This window comes from Protopterus annectens, chromosome 3.part1, assembly GCF_019279795.1.
Source record: "Protopterus annectens isolate FY-2018-M chromosome 3.part1, PAN1.0, whole genome shotgun sequence".
NCBI lineage: Eukaryota > Metazoa > Chordata > Ceratodontiformes > Protopteridae > Protopterus > Protopterus annectens.
The window spans coordinates 1,561,600,865-1,561,623,946 of NC_056732.1; the positions used below are offsets into that span (position 1 = coordinate 1,561,600,865).

Sequence of the window (23,082 nt, forward strand, 5' to 3'; positions counted from 1 at the left end):
ACTTAAAATAATTCAGTAGTACAGTTCTGACATCACAGAAAAACACTTAGTCTAATCTTTCTAGTTTCTAGCTATTTCTAAAAGAAAACGCAAGTCTAAGATAACTTACATATGAGCAAGACAGTGCTGTGAGTTGGATGGTCAAGACAAAAAAATGCTTAATCCTCTCTGGTTCTCTCTGTTTAAATTGAAATTGCAGTTCTGATTCACATTACATCATTCTTCACACTTTCCTGGGGTTCTCAGGCTACACATTACATCATTCTTCACACTTCCCTGGGTTCACAGGCTAACAGAAACTGCATTTACATTCTTAACATCTACTTTTGTTATCTTGCAGCTGGTCAGGAAACAGAGCAATAAAAATACATTTGCATGTTTAAATCTAGCAGTTTAACTCTTTGTTAAACCAATAGCAAGAATTCCTTCATCTAGACCCTTCGGCACCACTGTCTACATCAAAGGGTCACCACATACTTTACTTTGGTCAGTAGAGTGCACTGTTGTCACATTTATTTCCAGTTCCACATGTAACAGTATTTCTTTACATTTATGACAACAATCCTGTAGTTTACATTCATAATTACAAATGACAGAATTATCTGCAAAATTCTATCAGGCTAGGCTGGCAGCCTTCATCTATCTTTACCCACTCTTCATATATCTCCCCCTCCTGGGGAACTCAAGCTAGTTTTTCAAGTGACCCTTGAGAAATGCTGCTTGAGAATGTCAGGTCTATCTGAGTATACCTACCCTATTCCCTGTCTTGAGAGCCCATCTGCATTAGCATTGCAACTCCCACTGCGGTGCTGCACTGACATATCATATGCTTGCAAACCCAGTCTCCATCTTAGCAACTTGGCATTTTGCTGGCTGGCTCTGTTTAACCATGTTAGGGGGTTGTGATCTGTCATAACAGTGAATTTCCTTCCATACAGATAAGGCTGAAGTTTCTGCAGTGCCCACATTATGGCTAGACATTCCTTTTCTACAGCTGCATAGCATTCCTCCCTGGGTTGGAGCATATGACTGAGATAAACCACTGGGTGCTCCTCTCCCTCTGAAGAAATCTGGCTAAGTACAGCCCCCACCCCATGGTTCGAAGCATCCACCTACACGACAAATTCTTTGCTGTAACCTGGACTGGCTAATACAGGGGGTCCTCCCAAAGCTTCTTTAAGCTTCTGGAATGCCTGCTCACATGCTGGGGTCCACACTACCTTATCTGGCCTGTTCTTCCTTGTTAGGTCTGTGAGGGGAGCAGTTATGGTAGTATAACTGGAGACGAACGTTCTGTAGTCTCTAAAAATGCCCTCACCTGCTTTTTAGTACCAGGTGCAGGCCATGCCTGAATGGCTTTCACTTTGGCAAGTTCTGGCCTTATCATACCACTCCCCACTCTATGTCATAGGTAGGAGACCTCTGCCATACCCACCTGACATTTGCTCAGCTTAATGGTCAACCCTGCCCTCTGTAGTCAGCCCAGCACGTCCTGACATGCTGAAGGTGCTTTGGCCAGAAATGGCTGCAGATGGCAATATCATCTAGGTATGCAAGGCCAAACCCTCCTGCTCCTACTAGGATATGATCTACCAGCCTCTGGAAAGTCGCTGGGGCATTCTTCATTCTAAAGGGCATCTTTGTGAACTCATACAAGCCAAAAGGAGTCACAAAGGCTGACTTCTCTCTAGCACTGGGAGTCAAGGGCACCTACCAGTAACCCTTGGTAAGATCAATAGTTGTAAGATACTTAGCCCCACCCAGCTGCTCAAGGGCCTCATCTGTCCTAGGCATGGGGTAAGCACCTGACTCTGCATGACTATTTAATTTTCAGTAGTCTACACAGAACCTGGTGCTGCCATCCTTCTTTGGCACCAGCACCACCGGGGAGGCCCAGGGACTGTTAGACTCTTGAATCACCCCTAGTTACAACATCTCCTGTACCTTCTTCCTCAGAGTCTGTTTGATTCTCTCAGGCACTCTATAAGGGCCTGCCTAATAGGCCTTTGGGGTCCTGTGTCCACCCGGTGCTACCCCAGGTGGGTGCACCCTGGTTTCCCTGTGAACATGTCCTCAAATTCCTGCAACACTGCTCGAATTTCTTGAACCTGAGTAGGAGATAGCTGCTGGGACATTACTACCCCTTCCACTGAGGTGTCAGCCCAAGCCTCACTGAGGAGATCAGTCCCCAGATCTCCTTTAGACTCCTCCTGCAATCCACTGCAAATGCTCAGCACAAGGGCCTCCCTATCATGGTAAGGTTTGATCATGTTAACATGGTACAATTTGAGCCCCTGCCTTCTGCCTAGCAGCTCCACCATGTAGTTAACATCACTTACCTTTCTTACCACCTTGTAGGGACCCTCCCAAGCTGCTTGCAGTTTGTTGTGTCCGACAGGAACGAGAACCATTACCTGCTGCCCCACAGCATACTCTCTAGCTCAAGAATTCCTGTCATATCACACCTTTTTCAGTTGTTGGGCTTCTGTCAGGCTCTCCTGGGCCAAGCCCATAAGTTCCCTGAGTCTTGTCCTGAGGTTTAGGACCTATGCCACAACAGACTCCTTGCGAGACTTGCAGTCACCTTCCCACACATCTCAAATTAAATCTAGAGGTCCCCTCACCCTATGCCCATACAGCAACTCAAATGGTGAAAAACCTGTGGATTCTTGGGGAACTTCTCTGTAAGCAAACAACAGATGGGACAAATATTCTTCTCACTCCCTCTTAAACTGATCTGCAAATGCCCATAGCATGGACTTGATTGTAGAGTTTAACCTCTCAACAAGACCATTAGTCTGGGGATGATAGGGGGTGGTCTTCATGTGCTTCACCCCACAGGACTTCCACAGACAAGCCAGCAGATCTGACATGAAATTGGCACCTCTGTCAGTCAGCACTTCTTTTGGGAACCTACCCTGCTGAAAATCTCTAACAAAGCATTTGCCACCTTCTCTGCCTCAATGGAGGACAAAGCTACTGCCTCAGGGTATCGTGTAGAATAATTCACTACCACTAGGATATACTTTTTTCCTGTGGAACCTGAGGTACTCAGAGGATCCACAATATCCATAGCTAACCTCTGAAATGGCTCCTCAATCATAGGCAAAGGTATCAAAGGAGCTCTCACCTCTTCTCCTGCCTGGCCTACCTTTTGGCACTGCTCACAGGTCCTGCAGTACCCTGTTACATCTCTGGAAATTCCAGGCCAACAGAAGTTCTGCATAATACGACTCTTTCTACATTTTATGCCCATATGACCTGCAAAGGGAATATCATGGGCTATGGCTAGAAGCGCCAGAAGGTAGGCTCTAGGCACTACCAACTGCTGTACTCTCTCACCTTCTAGCCCTCCCTCAAGGGTCCACTCTCTGTATAGTAACCCTTTGTCCGAGTATACAGATTCCCCCTTTCCTTGAGAATCAGGTGCCTCCCTAGCTACCTGCCTCAGGCCTTGCAATGTAGGGTCTTAGAGCTGTGCCTGTCTCAACTCTCTCCTTGTAACCCTTCCCAGCTCCCCTTCCACAGGAAGTCTGGCATCCTCTGACAGTGGTGCTTTACTGTCAGCCTGGGTACTACTACTCACCTCAACCTGTGCAGTCACTCTGACCAAGGGACCATCAGTACCCCCAAGCAGCTGTGGCTCACATTCAGTCTCACTGCTACAGAGTAGCTCCCTCCCTGAAGTAACCACCTTACCAATCCTGGCTGCAAGTATGCAGTCTGTCTGGGTCTCCTCCAGGCTACCAGACTTACCTGCTTGTCTCCATGCCTGACTGCGTGCAACTGCACAAGCACAGTGTACTGCACTATCAAAATCATTCCCTATCAGGCATCTGCAGGTATATCCTCAAACACACACCTACTTGCTGGCATCCTTATCCACCCTCCCAGTCAAGGTGAACCCTAGATATTTGGAATGGGATCCTTCCTAAAGCCCTGACTGGAGTAGAGTGCCCATGCAGGTAGTGTTCCTCTGTAACCACTGCAGGCTTTACAATGATTATATCAGAGGCTGTGTCTCTCTTGACAATGGCCTCTTTGCCATTCACTTAATTAGGATACAGCTTCTGGTGGTAGTTTGGTACCCTTGTTGTCCCAAGACAACCTACTATTGGAAATTTGTCATTCCCACTTACTGGCTCCCTCACCTTTTGTACTCACCTTGCCTCCATGGACATCTGTATGCCACATGGCCCCTCTGGTTGCATTCAAAACATTTAACACTAGCTCTGGATGCGTACCTGGACTAGTGGCTTCCCCTGCTACTGGCAGATTCTGTTGGGGCAGTCTGCGCTGCCCACCATGGGTTCCTTTAAAGCCATGAGCAGTACTGGGGGTCCCCTTCCTGTGCAGGGCTGCACTGCTTGCCAGGTACAGGTCTCCCTTCCTCCCCAACTCATCTGAAGTAGCACATTGTCTATCAGCTAACCAGATCCTCATGTCCTCAGGCAAAGTGCTAAGGGCTTGTTCCCTCACCAAAAGGTCTTCCAGCCCTTCAAAGGTGGTGACCTGACATCCACTCACCCACCTATGGAAATAAGTGCTCAGTTCAGCAACATATTTACACACACTTTCATCTGCCTTGCGTCTGTGCTCACAAAATGTTTTCCTATACATTTCAGGTGTTAGCTTAAAAAACTCTAATAGACAATTTGTTTACAGCAGTATAATCAAAACATGCAATGTCAGATATTTTAGACGATACAGTTACAGCTTTACCATGGAGTAAGGGGGTCAGGAACCATACCCAGAGCCTTTGGTCAACATTATACTGTTTGCATATCCTCTCAAACATATGAATGAAACTATCAAAATGATCCCCCCTCTTTAAACTGTGGAGTGGGGAAGAAATTTACTGACCTGTTATGCTTTTGGGGTCCAGTTACTCCCTTCCCCATTACCTCCATGACTCTGGCGAAGAGTCAGCATTTCTCTCTCATGCTTCCTCTGCCTCTCCTTTTCCTCAGCTTCTATCTCCAAATGCCTGGCCTCCAACTCAAGTCTCTTTAGCTCCAGATGGATCTTTGTCCTCTGCAGAAAGGTTGAGCTGTCCATTCTCTAAGGGTATTATATCTCCACTGCCAGTCTGATTGTCCTCCTGGTTGCTGTTTTCTGATGCAGCTGTAACCAGGGCTGCAATCAGGTCTGCCTTAGTCAGGTTTCCATGCACCAGTCCCCTAGCCTGGCACATCTCCGCCAGCTGGCTCCTTGTCAACTTTCCATAATCCTCTGCTGACACGCTGCCTGCTCACCCTGACTAACTAAGCTAACAAAAGAAATAAAACAATTGTGATCTGAACTCTGAGTATTCACTGCATGGTTGATTTAGAGTACAGAACACCTTCAAAGCTCACTGTACACAAGCTACAGGAATTCACTCTACCCACACCACTACAAGCCAATTAGTATTTGCCACCAATTAATATGTGATGTGGATATCCAACCGCTGCCAAAAAATTAATATGTGATGCCCGTGCCTTGGCCCACAAATCAAGGAGCCTCAATCCTCACCACTAACACCAGAGAGGGCGTCTCATATATGAGGAAAGGATAACAAATACACACAGTAAAGTGCAATTTCCCTTAAGAGCACACAGAGATCACAGTCAGTCTGGGGCTGGTCACTCCCTTGCTCTCCAGGTCCCCAATAAGACTCCCCACTGGCACAGCTATAGGGTCCAGAGCTCAGCAAGCTGGGCAAGTTAAAATCTCCAGTGCCCTCTCTGTCCAACCAGTGCTTTGTGTCTCTACTCAAGTAGCTGACACACACACACTTTGAGATAAGAGTTTATACAACCACACAGACACTCCTGGGGAAGGCTGGCACAGGTTCTCCATCTGTGCTCCTTTTACCCAGACTGTACGGTAGAAATCACTGCCACCAGCCAGCTAATATTTATCAGCTACTCAAAGGCCCTTAAAAAGGTGTCCAATTATTACTGTGCAATATTATTATCCAATTGATAGTATAACTAAACACTCAAGGCTTATTTGAGTGACTTGGTACAGTAATCACTATAAATATGCAATGTACTCTAGAGCTTAAATTATTTCTACACAAAACAGCGACAGTTGAAATGTTTTAAAATATTTAATAATAAATAATAAAAACACAAGGCAATACGTCTTACTACACAGTGGTAGTCAAGAGTTCAGAGATCACAGAGAAATACTTAAAATAATTCAATAGTACAGTTCTGACATCACAGAAAAACACTTAGTCTAATCTTTTTAGTTTCTAGCTATTTCTAAAAGAAAACACAAGTCTACAATAACTTAGATATGAGCAAGACAGTGCTGTGAGTTGGACGGTCAAGACAAAAAAATGCTTAATCCTCTCTGGTTCTCTCTGTTTAAATTGAAATTGCAGTTCTGATTCACATTACATTATTCATCACACTTTCCTGGGGTTCCCAGGCTACACATTACATCATTCTTCACACTTCCCTGGGTTCCCAGGCAAACAGAAACTGCATTTACATTCTTAACATCTCCTTTTGTTATCTTGCAGCTGGTCAGGAAACAGAGCAATAAAATATATTTGCATGTTTAAATCTAGCAATTTAACTCTTGGTTAAAACAATAGCAATAATTCCTTCGTCTAGACCCTTCAGCACCACTGTCTACATCAAAGGGTTACCACATGCTTTACTTTGGTAAGGACAGTGCACTTTTGTCACATTTATTTCCAGTTCCACATGTAACAGTATTTCTTTACATTTAAGACAACAATCCTGTAGTTTACATTCATACTTACAAATGACAGAATTATCTGCAAAATTCTATCTGGCTAGGCTAGCAGCCTTCATCTATCTTTACCTACTCTTCACACTTTCTGTAATGTCTTTCAATCTAAATGGTCTTACAGATAAAAATAAAAAAGAAAGAGTAGTGAACTATATTAAAAAATGTAGAGTACAAATAGCTATGTTATAGGAGACACACCTGGAAAAAACTTAGCATGTGAATTTGGTAAAGAGAGGTTTCCAGGATGATTATTCATTGGAATATTTGGGGCAAAGGAAAAGAGTACTTATATTAATTGCAAGAGGAGCTCCAATAGTGATTGAAGAGGAAAAAAAGATAATAATAGAAGATACATAGTACTAAGGGGCTACTTGCTAGGGAAGAGGATTATACTGGCATGCATTTACATCCCTCTAAAACTGCTATAATAGAGCTTAAGAACATTTTGGGAGAAATAATCAGCTTTCAGCAAGGAATATTGCTTATATGTGGAGACTGGAATTTGGTTTGCAACAGTAAAGGTGTGTCTGGGGGCCTAGAAGGGATAATATAACAAGGGAAGGTAATTTTTGAAGAAATTTATGAAAATGTTTGACATGAAAAATGTGAATTCAGTAGTAGGAGTTCGGAGTGAATTTACATATTACTCACCAAGATACAAAACTGGGCTAGGCTAGATAGATTTTATATCTCACAGTAACGTGCATTTAATTAAAGGTCTTGAAATGCACCCAATAACTATTTCAGATCATGCACCAATAATAACTAAAATAAAAATGCAAGGTAATGAAAAGAAAATGAAACACTGGCGCTTTCCCACCAACCAGGTGAAAAGAGAGGAATTTATGGAATGTGGAATTAATTCAGCAGCTACTAGAGAAGACAGATTTGTCTTCTGAAAACATAGCTAAGAAGTGGGATAAAATTAAAGTGGAGTTTAAAACTGGGTTGGAAATAAAAGAAAGGGAAATATGGCTAAACAGTAACAAGAATTATTTTGATGGGCAAAAAAGAGGTAGCTGGGATTATATTTTTTAGAGGTGTGATGAACTGGCAGACTTTTGGGGTTCCCTGCAGACCACTCTGTCAGAGATGCTGGGTGAGTGGACTGGACTGATTGGGGAGATGATTTTTTTGAGTTATGCTACAGGATCAGAATTGCCTAGACATACTAAAGCCTTGCTGAGTCTAATTACAGTGGCTGCCAGAAAAACAATTACTAGAAAATAGAAATCAAAGTCTAGACCAACTTTACTAGAAACAATTAATATAGTAAGAGAGATAAAACAACTTGTACTGGGATCTTTAGAAAAGGGAAGGAGCAAACTTCATAGAAGAAAATGGAAATTGTGGGAACAGTATATGCAGAGCAGGAACGAGGTTTAAGAGGCAGGATTTGAATGAGCTACATAATGCTTAACTGACAATGACTAAAAGGTTTCTAAGTGATTTATAATGTTTACAAATACAGTTGTTTCAATGGTGTCTGTGATGTAAACTCTTTGCTACTAAAGTGATATCATTTTGTATGTTTTTCTTTTATAGAAATGTAAAATTGCCTTTGTCATATGTCGAAATTTAATAAAGGTGTTGGGGGGAGCTTGTAATTCTGGCAGAAGTAATAGCCACTAGAAAAATTGTTTTCCAAGCTTGTTGTGTCTTTCGGCTTTTCCCGGTTAGGGGTCGCCACAGCGGAACTTCGGTCCGCTAATGATTGGCAGTAGATTTTTATGTGCCGAGTTGCCGGCCCTGACGCACAACCTTCAACGAAGGTATGCCCATTCACGCATGTCTCCACACAGAAGACGCTCTAGCTGAGAATCGAACAGGACAACGTCTTACTGTGAGGCGACAACGCTATCGCAGCACCACCACCGCAGTAAGAATTTTAAATCACAATTTGCTGAAGGCTCAAAGAGAGAATGTGTCAAATGAGATAATACAAAATAAAAGTCCCAAGGGGTGGAAGGACTTTTTTGTAAGATGGTTTTAACAACAGAACTTCTTTCAAAATGGTTTTGCAAAGCTTATGGGATATTACAGGGGAACCATGCTGTCCTAGGTGATAATTAGAAATTGCAGCTAACTGAACTCTTACTGCTCCCTTGCTAAAAAGTTTTGCTAGAAAATCCAGAATGAAGTGCAATGGAGCAGTAAAAGGATCTACATTCTTTTCCGTGGCAGACATGACAAATATTTTCCACTTGTTTTTGTAAATTTTTTTTTGTGTGGAAGATTTATGTGATAAAAGCAAAATGTGTCTCGCTGGAGAAGATAAAAGAGGATGCCTGGCTATCATTGGAATCAGAGCAGCTATATTGTCAATTTAAGATTTTTCAAGTCCGGAAGAGCCAGTCCTTGCGGATGCAAAAGTAGGTCTGGAACTCGGTCCAGAATCCATGAGTCTTCCTGGAGATGAGGCCGTAGATAGTGAAACCAAATCTATCGGAACCAGTAACAAGCAATGAGGATGATTGTTCTCTTCAAATATTTTGCTTTTTGTAACACTTTGGGAATCAAGGGAGTTGGAGGATAAGCATATAGACGTCTTGTGCACCAGTGCATCCCTCGTTGAGTCCCCCTTAGGGGAGATTAGGATAAAGTACCTGCTGCATTTGTTGTTCATGAGTGATGCAAAGAGATCGCAGCAAGGCTGACCCCATTTCTGAAAAATTCTTTCTGCCACTTCCTGTTTAAGATACCACTGGGGAGATATCAGAATTGCCCTGCTGAGCTTGTCAGCTATAACACTGGATTTCCCCGGGATGTGTGTTGCAGTCAGAAAGCGATTGGAAGACATCGTCTATTGCCAAATTTGGAGGGCTTTCTGGCAAATGGGGTAAGATTTGGTGCCTCTCTGTTTGTTGATGTACCGTTCTACTGACATGTTGTCTGACTGGACTGCTATTTTTCCCGGAGAAAGAGAGTCTTGAAAGGCCTGCAACGCTAGAAGCAATGCTCTCATCTCTAGAACATTTACATATAGATGGGCCTCATGGGGGGAACCAGGTGCCTTGGACTGTCTTTCCCAGATAATGCCCCCCACCATATCTGGGAGGCATCAGTGATCACCGTGGTCTTGGGTTGACTGGGTACGAACTGATGACCTTGAGAGACTTGATCTGAATGAAAATCACCAATAAATATCTTTCCTGCAGGCATCCGTTATGAAGATCTGGTGAGACATTGGTAGATCTAGAAATGACCATTGGGTCAACAACAACCATTTCAGAATTCACATATGAAGGCATGCTAGAGGTACCAGAATAATGGAAGCTGCCATTGTTCCTAAGACTTGATGAAGTACTAGTTTTGCAGACACTCTTTTCTTGCGAATTAGGACTTTTACCTGATTTCTCAATTAAATAAATCTGTCGGATGGAAGTTTCGCTAGCATTTCTTTGGTGTCTAAGTGAGCTCCTATGAAAGTCAGATTTTGACAGGGTTCTAGAACCGCTTTCTTGAAATTTATGATGATTCCCAGATAAGAGCAAAGATTTATAGTGGTTTCTCTTGCCCTTAAAAGTTGATGCCTGGTTGTGATGGTTTGGAGCCAGTCATCTAGGTACAGAAACACTCGGAATCCTTGATGTCTCAGGTGAGCCGCAATGGCTGCCACACATTTTGTGAACACTGTGGGGGCTGTAGTGTGATCAAAGGCAGGGCTCAAAACTGGTAATGACTGGCTCCCAGCTGGAAGCACAGATACCTTTTAGAGCACCTGTCCATTTTTATATGGTAGTACACTATTCTGAAGATCTATTGAGCCCATCCAATTGTCTTTTCCTAGAAAAAGAAGACTTGACTGTAGAGTGACCATTTGGAAATTGCTCTTTTTGACTGAGTTATTTAGATTTCTGTGATCCAGAATAGGTCTCCAGTCCCTTGTTTTCTTTGGTACCAAAAAGAATCTCGAGTAAGTTCCGTATCCTTGTTGGTCTGAGGAGACTTCTTGGATGACTATTTTATCTAGCAACTTTAGAATTTCAGTAGTTGCTTAATCCCTTTGATTGTGCGGCATGTCTGGGAGTCTTTTGTTCTGAGGGATGGGGTAGGTGAAGGGAATGAGATAACCTCTGGATATTATTTGATGCACCCTTTTGTCGTTTGTAATGTGTAGCCAGGCCTGTGGGTGCAGGGACAGCCAACCCCCAACTGCCTCCAGAGGTGAGCAAATGGGCCAACTTTCAGGAGTTCTGAAAATGTCTACCAAAGAAGGAATCTCTAGACCCTGATTTTGCAGGCATCCTCTGCTGTGAGGATGATGTCATCCATTACTGTTCCCTCTTTTGCCTCTGGGGGAACTTTCACCCTGTGCATCCTGAAAAGACAGTTGAGATTTTTGGAACCATATTTTTCCGCTATCTTTTTGACCCTTAGGATAAGGTCTAGTCGGAGTGGAAAGATGGACTCATATGGCAAACAAGGTCTTGCCTTCCTGTTCTCATCTGTTGAGTGTTTATTTCACTTTGGGCCCAAAGAAAGATGAGCCATCGAAAGGGACATTCACAAAGGAAGACTTGAGGGGCTCCTAGAAATCGCAAAGTCGCATCCAGGCCTGCCTCCTAATCAAGATACCTGAACCTGTGGCTCTACTTGCTCCATCCTCTGCATATGAAATCAGTCTCATGGAGGAGTTAACTGCTGAATTCAGGGTGGCAAGCTGAGAGGCTACTTTATCTGAGACCTCATCAGCCAAGTCTAGTAAAGTGTGTCAAATAATTCAGCGAGCACAATGTAAAGCCTACTGAAGAAAAGGCACCCTTCCCATATCTATCCATCAACCCAGAATCTTTATTAGGAGGATGAATATGGGAACTGGTCTCAGAAAGTTCCTTTTTAGTCGCTGAGGCCACGACCACTGCATCTACCACAACTCCCTTTATAAGAAACGTTTTATCAGGAGGTGAAGTGATGTACTTGTTTGGCCTCCTCAGGGTTAGATCAATGGAATCTGAGGTCTCCCATGCCTTCCAAGAGATTAACTCAATAAGCTCACTGGAAAATGAGGTCACGCAAGAGGTGGAAGGATGGGAGCTGAAAGCCTTCAGGTATACTGACTCCTCCGCTGATGGGGTGTTGGATTTCAAGTCTACTCTCTGTTTCAGCAATTCCAGAATGTCTCCAAAAGAAACATCCTCTACGGGAGACCATGGGGACCCCTCAACATCATTGAGGGCAGTATTTGTAGTGACTGACTCCTCTGGGGAGTCCAAATGCTTCCTCTTACAAGTTCTCTTCTGAGGGTCTTCTTCAGTGGGGTAATCTGGAGAAGTTTTAGAAGAGATGGGGTCACCCTATGGACATCCTGAGGCTGGGATCCCACTGTCCCTGTGAAATGATTGATTGAGAGGCAGAACACACTGGTTGGGGATGGGAAGGAAGATACTGTGAAGACTGGACCCTTGACTGAGTGGCAGTCAAAGCTCTCCTCATGGCCTCGAATTCTCCCTGTCCCTGATCCACACCTCTCAACTTTTTAGAGCAAGAAATGTGGACAAAGATGTAAATAATGGGGGGATAAAGCCCCAAAAATAGGGACACTTTTTAAATACTGCTCTTACAAACTTAGAAAATTGATAGACTAGCAGGTTTCACATTAGCATGAAGTTTCTGAAAGGTATGAAGTCTGAAACTCAAATGTCTGTTATTTTACTGACTTCAACCCTTACTGTTTTGTCAATGATTTGCCAGAAAACCACAACTGTATGAGAAACATGCCAAAAATATAAGGCAAAAATCCGGACATTCTGTGAAAATCTGTACAGTTGAGAGGTATGCCCTGATCCAAGGAGCTCTCCAGAGCAGACAAAAAACTTGTTGGAGCCAAAGGTCCACTGTGATCCAAGGAATGAAGATCCAAGGCTGAGGTAGGAGCCAAGATCAACTGCACCAAATCTCAGACAGGCAAGGTCCAATCCGAAGAAAGGGAAGTCAAATCCCTGCCTTTGGTTCCGGACAGACAGCTACAGATACTAGATTCCTCCTGCTCTGACAGAGCAGAGGAACTCAGAGCTGAAGTTGGATTAGAAGAAAGAGTTGGTCTCTGATCCAACAAGGTCACAACCTGGGCATCCGGATCTCCCTGCTCAAAACTCGAGGGATGGGTCAGAGGAGGAAGAGAAGGAGCAGAAGAGGGGAGTGACTTCTGTGGATCTGAAGCACCTGTGCTCTGATCCATTAGTCATTTGGCTACAGCCAGTGCCTTCAGCAGCCTTCTAACAACCCTATCCACATCTTCATCCAAAAGACTCCTGGTCGAACGGGTGGAATAGGTCAGAGATCTCTGTAAAATTGGGGAAGGGAGCCGAGAGGATACTCTTTCCAGTGATGAGGACTGGCTCCATATAGTGAGAGATATCAGGGCCAAGGTAATCGGAGATGATGACTTAAAATGCTCCGAAGTTCCCTCAGATCTATGAGCTGACTGCTCCAAAACAAATGTTGGAGCAGACAACTTTGTCAACTTTGGTGCTATCTCCGAAGAGTCTGTCGGCGCAAGTGGTCTTTTCTTTGGCTTGTCAGATTTCAGAGTGGAAGAAGAAGTAGAAGAACAGGATCCAGGTTTGGAGAACCCCTTGCCACCTGAGATAGCTTCAGCAAAGGGGCCTGGAATCAAGCATAAGCTTGTTACGCCTTTCTAGAACAGCTCTATGGTTAAAGACATGACATATACTGCAGGACTCCTGCAAGTGTATAGGCCCCACACAATAGACACAGTGTGTGAATCACACAAGGGCATTTTCTTGCCGCATTGAGTACATTTTTTAAAGCCTAGCGGGTTGTCTCCCTTATCCTTTTGAGACATAGTTAACAGCCTAAAAGAGAACAAAGAACAAGAAAAAACAACTATAACTACTTATCCTAAAGAGTTATCGCTAGATATTTACATATAAAGAGAAAAACTCGTAAAAAAATAAAGAAGCCCTATATCAACAAACTACCAGACTGTCTCTAAACAGACTAGACTAAATAGACTTATCAAACTACACTAACTATAACTATTATTTGTTTAATAAAGGATAAAGGAGTAAAAGAGGAAAGGAAAAAACTTGGTGAAAAAGTCAATGGACAATTTTAATAGGAAAGGAATAAACAACACACACTAACAGCTCCTAGAATTTAACACTATGTTGAAATACTATGAAATATTAAGAAATATTAAGAGATATTCCTCACTCATCCCAGAGCTAATGAAGGGACCACTTCTCCAGCAAAGCAGCAAACGAGATCTGAGGAGATGAGGAAGTGCATTCTGGGAAGGGTAGAATGCCCAAGAGCTTAGTTGGAGCCCACAAGCTTCTGCATAAGGCAGAGGCAGAACTGATGGATCGGATCTGACCCATCTGTTGAATAAAGGCGAGACTGACAACAACACATTAAACCTTTTAAATTAAAATTTTTCTTTGAACTAAACGTTGGTTTAATTCCAATAACTGAAGTCAAGTCCTTGTTACCAAGAATGATTTTCCAATTTTCATTTAATACATTCTTAATACTGTATGAATCCAAAGAAATATGAAGGGGAAACACTGGAAGAGTCGTTTTTTTCCCTGTCATGCTATTTTTTAAGGCCTACTTTCATAATACGAGAAAATTTGGTATACCAATAGTTCTTTACTTCTCCAATACTTTTATCTGCCATGTTTGCCAAATACCATGTTAAACAAGTTCTTTAAATATAAAATTTCTTCTTCAAATTTTAGATAATCACTAATTAGATGACTCAGTCTAATACACTGACATTTGGTAACATTTTCTTTCATAAATTTCTGATGCTGACTGTCATAACTTAAATAATTATTCATAAATGATGGCTTTCTATAAAAATGCTTTGAAACATCACACCATTTACATTCAACTGAATTTTGTGTCTTGCTTTTGCCTGTTTTCAGATGAAGTCAAAGGTTTCTGGACAAAAGCGCTTAAAACTTTAATAAACAACTATTTGATTTAATTACCCATGACACACTTGATTAGATAAAGATACAGAAAAGACTCATTAGTAAAAAAAATATCCATATACAGTGCAGTTGCTAGAGCAAATATGCTTGATATCTTTTTGCAAGAAACACTGAACTATATCATTCCTCATATTTAAAAGCAGGTTCTTTTAACTTTTGCACTTCTTAACAGGCATAGGATAACTCGTTTTGAGAGGAGCTTACCAATTAGTGCAGCCATCTCCTCGGAGAAAAGATTCTCCTGGAAGATATCTCCCTCCGGTCAGGATGTCCAGACAGGTGCAGTCCTTCCTGTCCACACAGGCTGTCCTATTTTTGTTCAGTACCTTCCCACCAGTACAGTAGCATCCTGGTTCACAGGTCCATATACAGAGCTAGAAAATAAAAAAGGATAAGAGAAAGCATTGCATTCTGGTGAGCTTAGATATCCTTCATGTTAGAAGGTAAAGTTTGGCTATGGTAACTCACTGATATATTACTAGTGTAAAATATAGCAACTGCAGAACTCTTATATTAAGGCTCAGAAAAAGGACATGATTTAAATCTTCCATAAAGAACAAGTCATGATAAGACCCAGCAAATTATGTAGTGGGAATACATTAGCACCAAACTACCACAGTATGATTCTTAAGTGAAATGTGCAAAACGAAAATATGGTATACTTCAAGCACTCCACAGTACACCATACAAACTTAACTCCTCAAAAGTGATGCAACATGTACCTGAAGAAAATCGGGTCTATATCATATTGAACTTTTAATAGTTCAAATCACTAAAGATCGAACCCTAGTGATTGAACTATTAAAAGTCCGAATTGCTATAAAAAGTATTTGTAAACGAAAATAAGAAAAACTAAAGGGTGTAAGCAGGGGTGCAAGCCACCCTGCACCCCCACACCCTCAGCTCGTTAAATATACCAACTCTGAAATAGCGCTACAGTGTAGGAAATTGAAATCTTCCATTTCTGCACTGTATTGCACTGAAGTGCGATCTCGGAGTTGGTATATTTAAGTAGCGGGGGTGCAGGGCTGATCCCCCCCACCCCCCACTTACACTCTTTACTTTTTCTTTTTTTTTCGTTTAAAATACTTTTTATAGCAATTTGGACTTTTAATACTTCAATCACTAGTGTTCGATCTTTAGCAACTTGAACTATTAAAATTTAGATAATATGATATAGACCCAAGAAAATCACACTATATTGAAAGAGCAACTAAACAATGCTACACATAATAGAAACTGATCACACAAGAGCTGTGTAAGTTAATAAAATAGGCTTTTAAAGCTGTTGTGAACAAAGGAAAATGACATGCAGGCTTTTCAAGATCTGAACAACAAAGCACGACAGCAGTCTGTTTTTTTTTTTTTTTTTTTTTAATCAGAGCAAGACAGAACTGGAAATTATAAATACGGTAGGGAAGTAGAAATGAAGCAGTATGCAGACTTACTGAGAGGTCATCGCAAGATCTTGGACAGGACGGACCACAGCTGCTGTATATAGATCCAATAACAGAAGAGCAGTCAACCACTAAATGGGGAAGAAAGAAGTGGGATTCTTTTTATGATTTCCATTTTTAAGCTAATAACTAAGAAACAGTTATATACATCTGAACATGGTTATGCCACTGATAATAACTTGATGTTCAAAGCTGAATTCTCTTGCATAAGTTATTTTATCCATAAAAACATGCATTTGCCTAAACTAGTATTATAAACCTCTGTGCCTGCACATGGTGGTTATAAAGTGCTGACCTTCCTACATCTGCTTGCTTAGTATTGTGTTCAATTGTACGTGTGTACATGAACGATAAACTGCCTAGTCCTTTCTGAAGCGCCTAGCTTGTTACAGTTTGTTATTGCATATCCACTTTGCATGTATATAGTTTATTATTGTTTATGCACATTACAAATATATAATTAAACCTTATGCTTTTTTTCTCAGACCCTGTATTACTGTAACTCCCTCGTGTGTGTGTCTCTCTCTCTCTCTCTCTCTGTATATATATATATATATATATATATATATATAGATATATATATATATATATATATATTTATATATATATATATATAAAATTAAACCTTGTGCTTGTTTTTCCCTCAGACCCTACATTACTGTAACTGCCTCTCCTCTTCTTTCTATTTCTCACTCAGCTGTTAGTATACCTCTACACTACTAGCTTTTTCTGCTCATTCTCCTCACCCTCCGGCCTCCTCTCCCTCTCTTATTCTATACACTTCTATCCACAACTCTGGATCTTCATTCTTGCCTATACCTTGTCCTGTTACCCTTTTTCGCCAAAGTCTCTCCTCTTTGAACCAGTTCTTTACCTACCCTCCTGAATAATCCTCTCTCTTTTCTACTTGATATAGCAAGCAATACTTCTCTACCTGTTGCAACAGTCTTGACTCAACACTCATAGAGCATACTGCTTGTTTACAGTAAATAACACTGTTCTAACATTTTTTTTCTAGAATCGTCGTATGCGTATTTGAACCACCCAGCCCCTGATACCTCTGCAACTGCCATTCCCTTCACAGTGACAGCAAACCTCAATTCAATCTACAATGAAATTAAGGCCAACAAATTACATAAGAGGTCAAGTTATGATCTGACAGCAACCATTTAATGAGCTGCTTCCTATAATCAAGATTTGATTTACTCTACATCCACTTTTCCACTGTGTGACTCTCAGGAAGTCACTTAACCAGACACTGCTTCCAGTTTGAATCTGAAAGATACTTGTGTCCAGTGGACTGACCAGTTAGCAAATACAATAAAAAATACTGATTCTTAAAATTGAGAGTATTAAGAACAAAATGGCCCAACAGCCATGCAATATTTTATTTTATTTGTCCTCTGTTGACCAGCCTAGCCAGCTTAGTTCTACTACGCTAACAGCCTCTTTTCAGGACAGACCTGTGATGGTATTTACAGTACCAGGGGAATTTTGGCCAAGAAATCAGGAAACTTCCCCTACTCTTTTTAATAGGTGTTGTCTGAGCTAGTATATTCATCTCAGCTAGTACCAACTGAAATAGATGGGACTTCGTTTTAACATCTCTAAAGGCCAAAATACTCAAGAGTGCAGCATGGCACCCCACTCCCCCAATGCTGAATTGCAGTGTCAGCAACCAATCACCTGGAGAGGGAATGGAATACACAGCCTCTGTTCTTCCACCATCAAAGGTGAGTGAAATTCCTGTTGTACTGCCACTAACTCTGCCCTACATTAGTACTGACCTACAGTCAAACAAATGCAAAACTAGTTGACAAACTAGAATCCTCCAATAACCACAAAAAAGAGGCTAAAGGTCACCAAAAAGGAACACAAAAGAACCAAAGAACCAGTAACCACCAACTAGTACATGAGACAAATGGAGGTTATTACGCTTAAAAATCAAGACTACATTGGTACTGCTTCTAAAACACTTTTAATAAAGAAAAAAACATGAAGCATCTAAGCACTTTCATCCATACCATTCAGGACTTCATCAGAAATGAAAAGTGCTTCACTACAAAACATTTATAAAGACCAATCCATCATCCAGTTACATATTTAAATAAGACCAAAAAAAGTATAGAACACACCAGTAACACAGAGGATGGCACTAAAAAGTCAAGTATTTATTCCAAGATAAGCACTTTCACGATGAAATCAAAAATCGCTTATTCAGAACAAAAGAAAACTAGCACACCCACTACCTTATATATCAAACATCCAATTACGTCAATTAAAGTCATATGCATCATTAAAACAAAACAATAAAATCAACCTATAAAATATATAAAAAATAAAACATACATAGAACATACATTTAAACTAAAAGACTATTTATGTAGTCTACGAGTTTTAAGGGCAGGTTTCAATGGAAAATATTCATTTAATCCACTCCCTCTAGTAGCACCCAATCTTAATATCCATTGTAACTCTACAGACTCAGTTTGTGTCCTAATATCCCCTAACCTAGCACTAGCATAAAGCTTATCTATAACTAGGAACCTAAAATTATGGTCAATCCCTTCACTCATAACATGCTTGGCAAGGGCACTGCATTCATACTGTATATTTATAGAATACAAATGCTCCCCAACATGTTCCCTAAGTTTCCTATTGCTTTTCCCAACATAAAAGCAGGAACATCCAGTGCATCTAGCAAGATACACTATCTTTGGTGTTACAATCCGCTTGCACTCCAAAAGTAAAGGTCCTACCACTATCACGATTTGTAAAATTACTATTGCTGTCCATAAAACTGGCAGTATCGACAGTTACGGCAGGGAACAGAACCAAACTGACCATGTCCTGATCTATCATTCTCATGCCTAGTTCTATCCGGATAGCATAGCATTCTTTTCAAGTTCAACTTACTCCTATAAATAAATGTCGGTGGTACTCCGACAACCTCCTTAATCTCATTGTCAGTCAAAAGTATTGACCAATTTCTCTTAATCACATCAGTAATATACTTAGTGTCACTGGAGTATTGCAAAGAGCAAGCTACTGATCTTTTATTCTCCCTTTGAGGGCGAATGGTCCTATCTCCATCATCCTTCCCAGAAAAATAGGGCCTAGCCCTAGTATCTCTAAGGGCTGCCCCTCTATTCAAACCCAAACTCACTTCCTGCTCTCTATAACCCCTCTTCAGAAAGTTACCCATCAGTATGTCCAATTCATCTACATAGCCATTATCACCAGCATTCAGTCAGGAGGCTCTCATACTCTGTCCTTTAATAATGTTGGGGAAAATGTGTGAAGGATGCATGCTAGTTCTATGTAATAAAGAATTTCAATAGCATTCCTTCCTAAAAAGGCTAGTCCCAATAGTAGAGTCAGGAAGCCTTTCTACCAAAACATCCAAGAACTTTATCCTATCCAGTGAGATCTTCATTGAAAACTTAAGGAATGAAGTGGTGGTGTGTAAATAGTCAACAAACCTTGTTAAATCCAATTGGGAGCCGTTCCATAAAATAAAAACATCATCCACAAATTGAACATAAAAATTTATGTTATCTGTGAACTCATGCCCATTCATCACGTATACAAATTCCCATTCTGTTTAAACCATATTGGCGTAGCTATTGGCACACGGAGTGCCCATAGCTATGCCAGATCTCTGCAGATAGTATTCGTTGTTAAACCAAAACATGTTATTCTCCAAAATTATTTCTAATAGGTACCCTATCAGTTCTATTAACTTTTAGTTATGTACTTACCATAACTTCGGATGTATGGGATCCATCTCGCCTACATTCATAACTGATGGGCTCGGAGCCGATCCATCGGCTCCGACTCGGCCAACTAGTACACTAAAACGAAGTCTCTTATTGTCTGGGCTACCCCTTATCCCAGGATGCACCACACCTGCTTCCCCAGATCTTGTTTGTTCGCTTTCATACATACATGCAAACACAGAAAAAATAGTAGTCACTACAACCAACTAAAGTTCTTCAAGAGAAGATCTCCAAATGGAACTACATCTCCTCTAAATCCCAATGGAAGGGGGAAGGAGGGTGGGTACGTATGAATGTAGGCGAGATGGATCCCATACATCTGAAGTTATGGTAAGTACATAACTAAAAGATGTAATGGGATCCTACCTCGCCTACATTCATAACTGATGGGACAGCGTCCCTAGCACCTAAATCCCGGGTGGCTCATTGGAAAACACTCCTGAGAACTGTGGAACCAAAGGAAGCCCTGCCTCGAGAAACCACATGCAATTTGTAATGAGAAATGAAAGTGTGCGGAGAAGTCCAGGTAGCCGCAGCACAAATATCATCTATTGATAATTTGGAGTGAAAAGCTACAGAAGTAGCCATTGCCCTGGTAGAATGAGCCTTGACTGGAAAGGGAAGCTCTTTGTTAGCCTGTGAATAAATGAAAGAGATACAATCTTTAATCCATTTAGCTATGGAGGTTTTAGCTACTGGTTGACCCAATTTGTTTATTGCAAAGGAAACAAACAGTTGATTTGATTTCTGCGTCTGAGCGGTTCTATTCAAATAAAAACGCAGCTGTCTATGGACGTCCAATTGATGAAAGGTATATTCTGCATTATTAGAGAACTCTGGAAAAAATACAGGGAGCTCTAAAGTCTGTTGAATACAGAAAGAAGAAGCTACCTTTGGTAAAAAGGAGGGATTTAATTTCAGGGACACTCTATGTTTGTGAAATATCAAATAGGGAGGATCAGAACAAAGAGCTTGAAGTTCTGAAACCCGCCTGGCCGAAGTTATGGCCACTAAAAAGGCAGTTTTCCAGGACAGAAATTTCAAATCGCAGGTAGCAGCTGGTTCGAAAGGGTGGGCAGTTAGGGCAGCAAGAACCATATTTAGGTCCCAAGGGGGGACAGGGTGGGATATTGGAGGCCTCAGGAGCCATGCTCCTTTAAGGAAAGACTTACAAAGTTTGTGAGACATCAATGAAGGTTCAAAAGAAGCATGAAAATTAGAGATAGCTGCTAGCTGAACCTTAATCGTGGAAACTGAAGAGCCCAACTGAAAGAGAGAGGCCAAGAAATTCAGAACCTCCGATACTGGGGCAGTAAGGGGGTCTATACCTCGTTGCTGAGCCCAGAAGGCGAACCTTTTCCATTTGCTGGAATAGAGTTTGACAGTGGAAGGTTTATGAGAAGAAGACAATATGTGGATTACCTCCGGAGAAAGGGAATTGTCTCGGACTAAGGAAGGAAGCGGAGTAACCATGCCGCCAGCTTCAATGACCTGAGAGACGGGTGAAACCGTCCTGACTGATGAGTCAACAGGTCCGGCACTGGGTCCAAAAACCATAGACCTTCTACCGCATGCCTCTGTAGGAAAGGAAACCAAACTTGACGAGGCCAGTGCGGGGCAATCAAAATCATCTCGCTCTCCAGGTAAATGGCCTTCTGTATCACCCTCGGCAGGAGGGGAACCGGAGGGAAGGCATAAAGAAGACCGGGGGGCCAAATGTGGGTCAGAGCGTCCCTGGGAATCTGCCCCTGAGAGGGAGTCAGTGTGAAGAACTCTCTGCACTTCGCATTGTGAGGGCTGGCAAACAAGTCGCAGCAAGGGAGGCCCCATTTGGCGAAGATTTTCGCAGCCACTCTTTGGTTGAGGGACCACTCGTGGGGTAACAGAATGGTCCTGCTTAATCTGTCCGCAATCACATTGGATTTCCCCGGTATGTGCGTTGCCATTAGAAAGCGGTTGGTAGCTACCGCCCAGTGCCAAAGTCTCATGGCTTCTCTGCACAGTGGGTAAGACCTGGTTCCACCTTGCTTGTTTATATACCAAACCACCGACATGTTGTCGGATAGGATAGCAATCGAACCTTGCGGGAGAGTGTGATGGAGAGCTTGAAGTACCAAGAGTACCGCTCTCATCTCCAGGATATTGATATGCAAATGCGTTTCCTGGATTTGCCATGTGCCTTGGACCGACCTGTCCAGGTAATGACCCCCCCACCCTACCTGGGAGGCGTCCGTGGTCACAGTGGCAACGGGGGGTTGAGGAATAAAGGGTCGCCCCTGGTCGAGACTGGATTGGAGGAGCCACCAACGCAGATCCCGACGGCAACTCTCCGTGATCATGACTAAATGGTTCAAGGGGAGTTCCTGATAGGACCATTGAACCGATAGGAGCCATTGCAAAATTCGCATGTGGAGTCTGGCTAAGGGGACTAGGAGTATAGTTGACACCATCGAGCCCAACAGTTGTAGGATCAGATGGGCCGGAGCTCTTGATAGGGGGAGACAGGATTTGACTTGGTTTTGCAGAACCTGAATTCTTGCTGCCAGTAAGAAGGCGCGCATCCTTTTTGTATCTAAGTCTGCGCCTATAAAAGTAATACGCTGAGATGGCTGTAGTACAGATTTTTGCCAATTGAACGTAATTCCCAAGAAACGGCCCAAGGTGAAGGTGGCGTTGAGCGCCTGAAATAGTAGATGCTCGGAGGTGGCAGTAAGGAGCCAGTCGTCTAGATATGGAAACATTTGGAATCCTAGACTCCTCAGGTGAGCAGTCACCACTGCCAGACACTTGGTGAACACCCTGGGGCTGTGGTGAGACCAAAGGGCAGTGCTCGAATTGGAAATGACTGACTCGAGGCGAAGCGTAAGTGTCTCCTGGACTCTTGAGCTATCAGAATGTGATAGTAAGCGTCCTGGAGATCTATGGAGCACATCCATGCATCCTTCTCCAGCAGTGGAAGAATGGATTGAAGGGTGACCATTCGGAATTTGGACTTTTCCACAAAACGATTCAATGAACTGAGGTCCAAAATGGGCCTGAAGTCCCCTGTCTTTTTTGGCACCAAAAATAATCTTGAGTAAGTTCCTGATCCGATCTGGTCGGTGGGGACAGGCTGGATGGCTCCTTTTGCTA

At 42.2% G+C, this 23,082-nt stretch overlaps 1 protein-coding gene across 1 annotated transcript in view; it reads right to left on the bottom strand.

The window, feature by feature from the left end:
• The window catches only part of LOC122797804 (SCO-spondin-like), a 4,708,783-nt gene that overhangs the window by 1,514,036 nt on the left and 3,171,665 nt on the right, over positions 1-23,082 (bottom strand). The window contains exons 72-73 of the mRNA XM_044066325.1: positions 16,163-16,242; positions 14,919-15,088 (exon numbers count right to left, since the gene is read on the bottom strand). Of these exons, the coding sequence (XP_043922260.1) occupies positions 14,919-15,088; positions 16,163-16,242 (250 nt within the window). The remainder of the gene's footprint in view (positions 1-14,918; positions 15,089-16,162; positions 16,243-23,082) is intronic.